This window comes from Epinephelus lanceolatus, chromosome 14 (assembly GCF_041903045.1).
Source record: "Epinephelus lanceolatus isolate andai-2023 chromosome 14, ASM4190304v1, whole genome shotgun sequence".
NCBI lineage: Eukaryota > Metazoa > Chordata > Actinopteri > Perciformes > Serranidae > Epinephelus > Epinephelus lanceolatus.
Genome location: NC_135747.1, coordinates 24,671,195 through 24,684,143, shown reverse-complemented (window position 1 = coordinate 24,684,143; position 12,949 = coordinate 24,671,195). Strand labels below are relative to the sequence as shown.

General features: G+C 41.5%; 1 protein-coding gene across 5 annotated transcripts in view; it reads left to right on the top strand.

Annotated features, from left to right (window-relative positions):
• LOC117251257 (dedicator of cytokinesis protein 9) overlaps positions 1 to 12,949 on the top strand; it is a 126,826-nt gene that overhangs the window by 105,358 nt on the left and 8,519 nt on the right. For 2 of the 5 annotated variants that reach the window (XM_033617395.2, XM_033617394.2), the window contains exons 33-47: positions 610 to 721; positions 833 to 966; positions 2,521 to 2,635; positions 2,727 to 2,793; positions 2,890 to 2,937; positions 6,887 to 6,930; positions 7,723 to 7,838; positions 7,966 to 8,103; positions 8,970 to 9,152; positions 9,369 to 9,482; positions 9,647 to 9,862; positions 10,135 to 10,192; positions 10,319 to 10,425; positions 11,890 to 12,012; positions 12,102 to 12,215. In XM_033617395.2, the coding sequence (XP_033473286.2) occupies positions 610 to 721; positions 833 to 966; positions 2,521 to 2,635; positions 2,727 to 2,793; positions 2,890 to 2,937; positions 6,887 to 6,930; positions 7,723 to 7,838; positions 7,966 to 8,103; positions 8,970 to 9,152; positions 9,369 to 9,482; positions 9,647 to 9,862; positions 10,135 to 10,192; positions 10,319 to 10,425; positions 11,890 to 12,012; positions 12,102 to 12,215 (1,689 nt within the window). Of the gene's footprint in view, positions 1 to 609; positions 722 to 832; positions 967 to 2,520; positions 2,636 to 2,726; positions 2,794 to 2,889; positions 2,938 to 5,577; positions 5,715 to 6,886; positions 6,931 to 7,722; positions 7,839 to 7,965; positions 8,104 to 8,969; positions 9,153 to 9,368; positions 9,483 to 9,646; positions 9,863 to 10,134; positions 10,193 to 10,318; positions 10,426 to 11,889; positions 12,013 to 12,101; positions 12,216 to 12,949 lie in introns of all 5 variants that reach the window. The other 3 variants (XM_033617387.2, XM_033617391.2, XM_078174516.1) reach the window with 2 other exon arrangements.

The window sequence follows — 12,949 nt, the reverse complement described above, 5'->3', positions numbered from 1 at the left end:
TCCAGAAGCCTCCTCTCTCCTTGTTCCTCATCTCCTCGACATGCATTTAAGGGACTGAGAGATCCTCTCATGGTGGCATAATTTAGCTTAACACACCCTTACTCACATTGGGCTCAATTCTAGAGTGATTAAACTGAAAATAAACTATTACTCATTTTTCTGGGGAACACCTGGAACTCATTTAAAGATTCCCGGGGATCCTGAGACCTCCGTGATTGAGAGCCACTGTCCTAGAGCAAAAACTGTGGTTGTCAAATGGTGGGGAAATGTTTGTGGACTGACCAACCAACCCACCAACAGAGCATCTGCCCTCTACGCTAATGAAAATTTCAGCAAAGACTAAAACTGTGGTTCGAATTTCTAATAACAAAACGTAGGAATGAACTTCTTTGCTGTTTCCATTCCTTATTGAAGTGCTAAAATCTTCAAAACATTACAGAAACAGGGTGCTAATTTGAATGATCAGCCTAAGATTGTGCAGGACCTAAGGACCCCTCATAAGTCTTGCACCTCACACACACACACACACACACATAGTGGCTTTTCAAAGCTACATACAGCCATGTATATTTTGGGGTTTGTGTCCATTAAACTGTTGTTTTTCCTCAGAATGGAAGAGAAGAGTCACTTCTTACAAACGCTTTGATGACACCTCCCAGATCCAGCACCTTTCTGGACACCAGCCTGCACAAAGATGTGTTTGGAGTCATCTCAGGCACCTGTGAGTGAACATATGATACTGAAAAAAATAATATCTATATATGTAATATCTGGATGGATGGATGGATGGATAGATAGAACTGAAAACTGCTCGCTTTTTGTTTCTGGACAGCTTCACCTCACACGTCATCAACTCCCAACATTAACTCCGTGCGCCATGCCGACTCTCGCGGCTCACTCATCAGCACTGATTCTGGCAACAGCCTGCCTGAGAAGAACAATGACAAGGGCAACTCTCTGGACAAGGTACATCTCACACAGTGCTGCAAGATACCTGTAAAGTCATTTCATGCAACATTTATCAGAAATCAAATGTTGGCTTCCTGTGACATTAATTTCAGTGTGCCTCGGGCATATCAGAGGTCCCCTTGTTGTGACAAAAGTACCTCAGAACGTCACTCCTTGTTAACTTGTGCCATTAACTCCCCTACCTTACCTATACGGCTGGCCGTGGCAGACGGAGAAGTTTGTACGGAGACACTCTGTCAATGTCCTGCGCTTCTTTACGGAGACCGAGGAGTCCATGCCCTCCGTGCGCACCAAGCGTGTCACCATGGACTTCTCCCTGCTCTCTGTCCCCTGTGTGCCAGAGAACGCACTGCAGCCCAGCATTTCACTTCAAGTACAAAAACGCATCCTCCCTCCTCCTAGGAGTGTCCCATCTGGGAATGTTAGAGTGTGTGTGAGAGTGTCCCAGTGTCCTTAACCCTAAGCCCTTTCTTTGCCAGATGATTCTCAGGCTTCGGCCTGTTTGTTCTCTGGTGCCACAAAGCAGAGCTGCTGTACCACAGGGCCTCACGGGGTTTGTCTCTGCTCTTTTTCCAGATGTGGATAAGCATGCACGCTTAAGGGATTTCTCACTTTTGAGTTCTTCTCATGTGTGCTGTGTCTTTTTTGCTTTCATAAAGGCAGCCTCAAGCCAAATCTGAGAGTCACAAGTGATTGGATTTTCACTGTCTGTGCTGTTGTGTGTTTCATTTTCTATTAAAGCTGTTTTTATTTGTGATTTGCAGCTTTATTCACAATGTGTGATAAAACAGGGGCAAAAAGATAGACACTCAGGTTAATTTGCAAATGCTATCAACCCAAACTCTATATTTTAAAAGTGCATGAAAATAACTACACCACAGCTTCACAGTTTCTGCCCACCTCTTCAGGAAAACTAACTTTAGCCCTGACGTGATCCACCCTCCAACACACCCACTAAGCAGCCATAGCCTCATGCTTTCCATTAAGTCATCCCCAGCCAGTTTCATGGTCTAGACTAACTGCTGGCAAAGGAACGTGCTTGGTACATCGCCAACCGCTTGCTGTGGTGGTAGAGCTGTTGCTCCACTGCTTTGGGTCTGTTTTCTCCCTGCTCTCTGCCTCAGCTGGGAGAAATGGTGTTTGTTTTCCACGGGCAGTTTTTCCACTATGTATAGAACCCCGCTACATCTGAGTGAATGACTCCACTAGTGTAGCTTGACCACTGTAATCCCAGGCCTTATTGATCATGCCATAACCTCTCTAAAAGTCCCTGCGTATAGTTTTTCCTGCTTGTTTTTACTGCAAGGACAAAGACCAAGACTCACTTGTCTCGGCTTTGAACTATGACCACAAACTAGATGAAAACTTTACAAGAAAGTCTTTTTGAAACTGCAGTGGTGAATGCCTTTTGTCTTTGGAAATGACAGAATATAAACTGACAGTAGTTTTCGTAGAAAGCATTTGTGGTTTATCTTGAGGCAGCAAAAGCAGCTACAGAGCCAAGAGCCCTGACAGGATGATATATTTGTCTGTCTTTTTTTTGTCCCTCAGAACCAGGCGGCTTCATCCCTGGGCAGTACGCTGCTGCGATGTGATAAACTGGACCAGGCAGAGATCAAGAGCCTCCTCATGTGCTTCTTACATGTGCTCAAAAGCATGTCTGAGGGTAAAATCTCTCTCTGGACTATATATGCTTAAACACTAACATGTCTACAGTCCATAAAAACACGATTATTTCTCCAATGTTAATCTTCCAGACGCTCTCTTCACGTACTGGAACAAGGCTTCGTCTGCTGACTTAATGGACTTCTTCACTCTCGTAGAGTAAGATGTCTTTGATTGCCTTCGTGACAACCCTGACATTATAAGTGAAGCTTAAGATTTTACTGTGACTGATTATTCACTTGCTTTTCCTCTCAGAGTGTGCCTCCATCAGTTCAGATACATGGGGAAGAGATACATCGCAAGGTAATGTTGTCAGCATCTGAATGTGTTGCATGAACTCAGTTCTTTTTCAGCTTTTTTATCGCAGTTATGATCGTGTTGAATTCTTGATGAAGGATTTCGGGCGTTTAGTGCAGTCAGTGGTTCCCAGATTTTTCTTTGAAGTACATGTTCATGTAACTTATTTTAACCTGTTCAAACCCAATTATGTTCCTAAAAATATTTTTGTATTTCACTGGTGAATATCTACTCTAAATGCATTCATAAATAATTAGCAAAAAGTATATATTTTTACAAGGACACTTTGTGGGGGGGTTTCTGTCGATTCCAGTGGACGAATACCCTTAATGCAGAAACCACCTCATAGTAAAAATGACATTTTTTTCAACAAAAAATATGACTTTATTTATTTTTCGTGAATGGTTAACTCATCTCAATGAATAAAGTGATACTTTAAAACACATTGCATATTTATTTTGTAATGGATTTTGTCATCACTACTCAAAATATACTCAATTTCTAAATTATCTCCAGTAAGTATTTTATTATATAATATACATTATTAATATTACAAATACAAATTAAACTCTAGGTAACCTATTTGAATATGTTGATGAAGATTCTTAGTCATTCGGGTCATGGTAATCTTAAGTGCTATATCATAGGCAACTGGACTTGCTTGCGTTTCTTGGAGACGTTTCACCTCTCATCCAAGAGGCTTCATCAGCATTAACGGACTGAGAAGACAGATGGTTTGAAAGAGGCGTGAAAGAAGCCATCTACGTCAAACTGGAACAACCATCGTTAAACAGATGAGTTGGCCTGAGGCACCACTTATCACCCACTTACACTTATCACCCTCCCTAGGCGACTTGACACCCATTCTCACCTGGTCGCCATCTAACCCATCTAATGATATACAAGATGGCTGAATTGGTCAACGACTCACATGTGACCTCAGAGACTCTGTGAGGGTTCACACAGAGTTGAAAGCCTGCAACTCCGCACCCGTCAGTTAGAACTGAAGAAGCTTCTCGAATGAGAGGCGAAACATCTTCAAGAAACTCAAGCAAGTCCAGTTGCCTACTTGAATAATATAATAAGTTGCTTTTTCAGCCCCCTAAATACACGCTGCAAAAAAATCACTGAAGTGAGATGAACAGAGTGAAAACTTTATCTTGTGAGATAACACAGATGTTGACAAAGTTTTTCTTTGGGGACATTATTTGAAGTTGAAAACAAGTAATAAATTGCAGTATATTTTAGCGCAATACTCAGCATATCACAACACGTTTAAAATGGCAATAATATTGTATTGTGACTGAAGTATCATGATAATATCGTATCGTGATAATATCGTGTCGTGATAATATCGTATCGTGATAATATCGTATTGTGATAATATCACATCGTGATATATCGTATCGTGATAATATCATATCGTGATAATATCGTATCGTGATAATATTGTGTCGTGATAATATCGTATCGTGATAATATCACATCGTGATATATCGTATCGTGATAATATCATATCGTGATAATATTGTGTCGTGATAATATCATATCGTGATAATATCATATCGTGATAATATCGTATCGTGATAATATTGTGTCGTGATAATATCATATCGTGATAATATCATATCGTGATAATATCGTATCGTGATAATATCGTATCGTGATAATATCATATCACCACTTTTAGCACCACTTTAAGCTAACTCAGTTTCTCTGCACCCCAGCTAGTTTTCAGCACTCTCAGTTACAACATGTGGTGACTCAATTGTGACATAATTTTAAATCAAATTGTAATTTCTGTTATTTCAAATGAATTAAGCTACTCCACAATCTTTCCACGTACACTCTGGCAACTGTGGGAACCGCTGCTCTAGTAAATAGATACCAGACTATTTTATTTCCTGCACTACATTATTGCCCATTAAACTTCATACCATATACGACAACGATGTTAAAGATCATCCAGTTTCAATCAGAATTGCCTATGTGTGTGACTGTTGAAGGGTGTGACTATATGCTGAGCACAGTCATGTCACAGATAATGAAAATGTATCCAAACACACAATCTGTACTCTCTCCACTATTTGGGAGCTCAGGCTTTGACTCCCAGAGGGCTTTGGGTGTTCACTCTCTAACCTCCCACCACCACTGTTTCTATCTCTGTTCACCTAAACGCTGGCAAGTTTAACACAATGAAATAAAACCTGGCTCCTGCCCTCTCCTGCTTGGGTAAGACTGACGGTGGAACTGACTCTCTCAGACTTAATGCATGATATTTTCTCACCCTGTAAGAGTTGCAGTGCTGTGACAGAGCTACCAGCCCTCAGTGCATCTGTATATCTTATTCCTAAATGCATGACATTTGTTGTATCTCACTGCTTTAATGTTGCTTCTGCTGCTTTGATAATTATCTAATTAAACTGCATGCAACACAAAGGATACTGCATGACTTTATTGCACACATGCCACAGTGGGTATACGTGTAAAAGTCACCCAAAATGTTCAAATTTTGTTCACTGTGATCAATTAAAACAGACATTTGAGTCTTATTACACCACTCGAGTGTGCAAAATGGCGTATTATTCACCCTAACCTGCTTCACTAACCTGCCATCCATCTAACATTGTCCTGTTTCCTCATTAGGAACCAGGATGGGGCAGGACCTGTAGCACATGAGCGGAAGTCTCAGACTCTGCCTGTGTCCCGTAACAGGGCGGGAATGATGCATGCCCGCTTACAGCAGCTCAGCAGCCTGGATAACTCATACACTTTTAACCACAGTAAGTGCTCCATTCTCTTCATCCAGCATCCTCTACCAGAGGACCCCACCCATCCCTCCACCCTCCTCCGCCTCATTCTGTGTAGTCTGCCTCCTCATGCATTTCAACATCATCAACATCACCCTCATCCTCTGTTTAAACCCAGCCTGCTGTCGAGCAGTCAATGCATCAGAAGACATGGGTGCATCATCGGTAAATTAAATTAGACGGGGGCCGAGGTAGCTGTGTGTAGCATCTATTGATTTTATCTCAAGAGCTGAAGCTATGTGTTCAGTCTGTTAAAGGGACAGTTCAAATTCAAAAATACATATTCTTCCTCTTACCTGTAGAGCTGTTTATCAGTTTAAATAGTTTTGGTGTGAATATGAGAGAGTAACATTGGGGGTCACCAGTAAACCTTCTCTAAAGTCGGACGATTTTACGGGTCGGTGAACACAGCACAAGCAGTACTTTCAAGACTTTTTATTTTTTTGTTCAGCAGCAGTTTATTGAATTATTGAGTGGATATTTTTGGAATAAACTGGTTTTTTTTATTACATTCAAGACTTCATTTTGATCAGTTTGTGGTCAGATCAATCAGAGCTGGTCAGATTAGATCAACAGATTAGAGGAGCAGCAAGTGCTGCTACAGGTTATACTCAGTGCTGGACTGCAGCGTGCATGGTTTCCACAGGAGTGCAGCTTGTTTCATCTAAAGTAGGTTGGAAAAATGATAGATAACAGTAAAACTATGTAAGTTAATGAATGGTTAAATTGCATTTTCACTGCGCTTGGTTCTCTGCAACTCCACTTGTTCCCAAAGTACGCTGTGCTGCGAGAGAGAGGGAGAGATGCTGATGTTGTGGCAGTGCGCTACAAATAAATGAATGTGTGGGAAACCCTGCGCTTCCTTCTGCACGGTGATATGGTTCAGTAGAAGCAAAATAGTTCCTTTTCAAATATATTTTCATGGCACTTTGAGCACCACAAGCTGAGTGCCATCTAGTTCCATTACATTCAAGAGAAGGCAGACATCCTTATGGCCGATATCTCCAACACTCGGCAGCTCACTCCAAAACAATCTAGATTGATAAATAGCTCTGCAGGTAAGAGAAAAGAATAAGTATTTTGATTTTAGGGGTGAACTGTCTCTTTAAATGACATCATTTAACACAGTCTCTTTGTGTTTTCAGTGTAAGAAAGATTTCAAGTATTCTTGGAATATCTGTAGACCATGGTAAGAATGTATCAGGTTGGCAGGCAGTTTGCAGACTGTTACTGGCTTTGTTCATTTGGTTAAAATCAAATCAAATGTCAAAGAAAAAAGTGGATTCCCGCACACACTTACCACCTCTGCACTGATTTATTAAAAAAAGTGTCAATGTTTCAGTCACAAGGAGCTTTCTCATTACATATTCCAAGGTCCTTGTGACTGAAATTTCAACACTTCAGTGCAGAGATGATAAGTGTGTGCAGGAATTCATTGTTTTCTTTAAAGTTTTATCGTCAGGGGACTAGATTCCCTGCAACAGAAAGGAGACAAAGCAAGTGGTGTGCGTGTTGCCCTCCACTCATCCTAAGTTTAAGAGCATGCCTTATGTTAACTGAACATTAGCTTTCTAAGTCTTCTCATCCCTCTGGCCAGCTCATCTGCTCTGAACTTTGCATCTCATTCTCTGAAAAGAAAAGAAAATCCATGTCAAATATGAAAGGTTTCATTCCAAAACACTACCTGTGTATTTCGGAAAAAAAGCAGTTTGAGAATCATTCATAAATATAAAGAAAACTCAAATCTTAACACAACGTGTGCCTTAAATTGTCACCATTCATTTAATAAAAGGTGTTGATTTTGTAAGCATTAAGATTGTTTCAGTTTGGAATGAAACCTAATCGCATCATCATAATGAAATTTTCCAGCTTTGCCTTTAACACCAAGGTCTCATATTTTAAGAGATATGCTATTTTGAAAGGCCTGCCTGTGCGCTGGTGGGGGTGAAACAGCTACAGCTTTGTGTTGTGTCCTCTTCAGCCTACAGTCACTCGGATGCAGATGTGTTAAATCAGTCGCTGCTGGAGGCTAACATCGCTACTGAAGTGTGCCTGACCGTCCTGGACACACTAAGTATCTTCATCATGGGATTCAAGGTTAACATACGTACCATTTTTTGTGCTCTTTAAATGTTATATTCAAGTTCTAATAATTAATGCTTCATTAAAACCATGTGAGTTCCTATCTGTGTTTTAAGTCAGATGGTGCTTTGTTTCTCTACAGACCCAGCTGTGCTCCGACCACGGCCACAGTCCACTCATGAAGAAGGTTTTTGAAGTCCACCTCTGTTTCCTGCGGATCAATCAGTCAGAAACGGCTCTCAAGCAGGTCTTCACTACGCTGCGCACCTTCATCTACAAGGTGTGAAGAACGTTGGTTTCCCTACCTAACAATACGATTTCTTGTATTAAGTTGTACCAAAAGGTCTTACAGAGAGTTGGAAAAGGGCTTTTATGTATTTTGCAAAGTCAGATTTCTTTTCAAAGTGTTTTAAAACTCCATGAGCTCATTGAATGCTGCTAAATATATTATGAAAGACCTGCAGACAGAATCATTGGATTTACTGGTCCATCCAAGTTCCAACCCTCACCTATGGTCATGAGCTTTGGGTAGTGACTGAAAGAATGAGATTGCAGATACAAGCAGCTGAAATTAGTTTCCTCCGTGGCCTTTCTGGGCTCAGCCTTAGAGATAGGGTAACAAGCTCAGACATCCGGAGGGAGCTTGGAGTAGAGCTGCTGCTCCTTCACGTCAAAAGGGCGCATCCCATTAAAGGTGTTCCGGGCACGTTCCCACTGGTAGGAGGCCCCAGGGCAGACCCTTGGGGTCCCCCAGAAGGAGCTGGAAAGTGTTGCTGGGGATGTCTGGGGCGCTTTGCTTGCCCTGCTGCCTCCCGCGACCCGGCCCTGGATAACAGATAAAAAAACAGATGGATGGATGGGTGGATGGATGGGACTTTGATGGGTGTGTACCCCTGCAGCACTCAGGTGAGGTGGGGACGTTATAATAAGGTAGTGACCAGGTGCCAGACTGTAAGCAGCAAGCATCCGGGAGACACAGCACCGATAATGCACATATATAGCGAGGTGAAATACAAAATGACGGTGAATTTACAAACAGTAACCAACATACCTGCATAGTATACCTTTTAAAAAATGGTTAATAAATAAAGATGGTCTTGGGTGTTCACCATAGCTGATGACCTGTCTGTCGTCTTCACCCTCTAGTTCCCCTGCACGTTTTTTGAGGGGCGCGCTGACATGTGTGCTGCTTTCTGCTACGAGATCCTGAAGTGTTGTAACTCCAAGCTGAGCTCCATCCGCAGTGATGCGGCCCATCTGCTCTACTTCCTCATGAAGAGCAACTTTGACTACACAGGTCGCAAGTCCTTCGTCCGGACGCACCTACAGGTGGGATAGTCCTTCTGTGGATTAAACTTCATGTTCATGTTATTTAAGCCTTTAATAATGAGACCTTTCCTAATTTTACGAGAATTGCATATAAACAGGATTTTAAAGTGATGAGATGTCTGTGGGTCCTCAAACAATATGGAAGTAAAATTGATGTCAATAAAACACAAGCATTAAAAGTATATATTGCAATTTTTTATCTTTTCCTTCCTTTAGGTGGTGATTGCTGTCAGCCAGCTGATAGCTGATGTGATTGGGATCGGAAGTACACGCTTCCAGCAGTCTCTGTCAATAATCAACAACTGTGCCAACAGTGACAAAACTATCAAGGTCAGGAATTCATATATGTGCATATTAATGTTCTGGTTCTACTGCAACCGTTAAGTTAGAGCTTTGATTGGGCCCAAAAAATCCGGCTCAACCTGGATCCGGCAGGTTGGGTCAGACCCAATCAGGGCAACACCATGGCTGACTATTCTTATTTGTGCATCCAGAACACAGCTTTCCCATCAGACGTTAAGGACCTGACCAAACGCATCAGAACAGTTTTGATGGCCACGGCTCAGATGAAGGAGCACGAGAGAGATCCAGAGATGCTGGTGGACCTGCAGTACAGCCTCGCCAAGTCTTACGCCAGCACACCTGAGCTACGCAAGACCTGGCTGGACAGCATGGCCCGCATCCATGTGAAGAACGGAGACTTGTCAGAGGTGTGTGATAAGAGACTGTGTGTGTGTGTGGCTGAACAGGTTGTACTTTGGTATGATGGTGGCCGATTGAACATGTGATAGACTCACTGTAGGCCTGTGTCTGAGGATGTGTCTGCACAGTATCAAATATCAAGTACTGATTAGATTTACTTCACATTGGTCCAGCTTATTATGAGTTAATGTTCTTTTAGTGGATGAGTCTGTGCTATAACATAATACTATCAACATCACTCAGCTTATCTGACCTGAGCTGTACTTGTTGTTGTTAACAGGCGGCCATGTGCTACGTGCACGTTGCAGCACTTGTGGCAGAATATCTGCGGAGAAAAGGTGATTAAATAATCTTTTTCCACTTGCATGCCGCACAGCAGCTCTCAGGTTTAGTTTGTATAGTCTCTGTAATCTTTCTTGTTCTTGTTTGCCCAATCCGTCTGTCTCATCTCATGCTGCGTGCAGGCATGTTCAAGCAGGGCTGCTCAGCGTTTCGTGTCGTGACTCCAAACATTGACGAGGAAGCAGCGATGATGGAGGACGTCGGCATGCAGGACGTCCATTTCAATGAGGTATGTGTTACTAATGCAAACAAAAGTGATAAATCACTGTCAATTTTATTTACTTTGAATGGGACCGTGCAAAGATTTGAACTAGTTTACATGAATTTAGATACAGCCTGTCATCTGACCACATCAGGTCTCAGTGTTAGTTGATTACATTTCTAAATTTTGTACTTTAAAGGAATATTTCACCCATAAAACGATCATTTGTGTGTCAGTTAGTCACCAAATGTTACACAGAAGTCGTGAAGAAAACTTCCTTTTCTCACGTGCCTCACCAGTGAACGAAGAATCCAAAAAGGCGAACATTCTTGATGAACCAAAGTAAACGAGGCCACACTTAACAGCAAAACTATAGCAAAACATCTGTTTACAAATTCTCACACAACCTGCACAGTGTAATCTAAGCCTCATTTAACCACTCGTATGCTCAGTACCTCCCAAACACATACATTTTTCGCTTAAAACTGTTTGCTAAACACGGACAAGTAGCACACCTCGGTGATGAACACATTGCTATTGTTAAGATACAACTTGTTTACTAATACACCATGAAAAAGATTCAGACATCAAAACATTAGTTCCGTATTTCATTTTACCCCTGGTCACATGTGCCCCACCCATCTTACCTCTGTGGTTGGTTTGAGATACACTGATGTATTTAGACATATAAACATATTTAACTGTTGCAAGAAGACAAAAACATTTAACATCTTATCTTAAGCTTTCCAATAGTGACTAATAATTTCAGTAGTAACTGTCTCTTTCAGTATTTCATCACAGATTTAACAGCTGACTCCCAAGATGTCAAACAATAGACACATCACATTAGCATTAAATACATTTTGTAATTTTCAAATATGATATAATTACTGTATATTTATTGTAATAATAAACGATAGGTTTGGTACACAGAAGGACAATCAGTGGAGGCAAACAAATCCAATAGGGATCAGGCAGAGTCGATCAACACGCTAAATCCAGGACACAGGAAAACAAAAGGCTGAACACTAGATAAACAAGGAGCTAAGACGAACTGACACTGAAAGAAAACAAGACACACACTAAATACTCTGCTGAGGGGAAGGATAACGAGACACAGGTGAGGCTAATCAGGGCGGGACGGACAGTCAGACACAGGTGAAGTCATCAGAAGGGAGGGAAAACACACGGGCAAGAAGTGAAGTGATCTGAAACAGGAGGAGACATGAGTTTGAAAGTAAAACAGGAAACAACATGAATGTATGAAGTAAAAAAAGATAACCAAAGAAACTTGAGCTGTGACATTAATCATATGGAAAATTGCCATTTTATCAATATCATGAACACAAAAGGGGCAGAAAGACACACACCAAAAGATGTGTGTTTTCCCACATTTCCCACATGGTAACCATCTTTTGTCATGATAGCAGGGGTGCTGACTTATCAAACTTTTCTATTTCAGCTTTACTTATATTTTTCTTGTTCCCCCAGGATGTCCTAATGGAGCTTTTGGAGGAGTGTGCAGACGGACTGTGGAAAGCAGAACGTTACGAGCTCATCTCTGACATCTACAAGCTCATAATCCCCATTTATGAGAAGCGCAGGGACTTTGAAGTACATTCAACTTTTTATCTCCCCACAACACAGTTAGCATCTCCACATCCGAATCAGATTTATAATATGAGTTTTATTGCTTTGCACAGAAACTGGCCCACCTCTATGACACCCTGCATCGTGCATACAGTAAAGTGACAGAGGTCATGCACACAGGCAAGAGATTGCTGGGCACCTACTTCAGAGTGGCCTTCTTTGGCCAGGTGAGTTTAACTCTCAGTCAATTTCTTTTTGTTGACTTGATTTCTGCACTGTCTGTATTTAAAGGAATACTTCATCCCCCAAACGACCCTTTGTATATCAGTTACTCACCCCGTGTTACATAGAATTCATAAAGAATAATCTGTTTTTCTCACATGCCTCCATGGTGAACGAAGAATCCAAAAACTGAGAAAATCTTTGATGAATTGCAGTTAATGGGGTCCATGTTTACAAACAGCAAAACTATGTCAAAACATCACACAACTCGTGCAGTATAATCCAAGTCATTTATCCAGTCAAATGTTCAGTACTTCCCAAAGAGACAGCCCTCTCCTGCGGGGAACTGAACTGAAAATAAAACGTATCAATGCTCTCTTCAAAGCCAGACCCCATTGACAACAACAGTAAGAGAGCTGCTGGTCTACGACTGCCTCAGTTGATCAGTTTGCTTGTCTTTTTATGTGACTTTAGAGTTCGAAAGGGTTAGTTTGGATTCACCAAAGTCACATAATAACACAAATAAACTACCGCTCAAGGCAGCCGTAGACTGGCAGCTCCCATAGTCCTAGTACAGCATTAGTATTCCTTTAAAACTGTATTCCACAAAGAGCACAAGTATTAATTTGGTTGCTGGTGTTGCAAAATAATTCACAATGAGCACATGGGGCTGCTGAAGTTGTGTTAAGAGCATGACCACATGCAGTGGCACTTTATGATCCTCTCTAATACCCTTTTC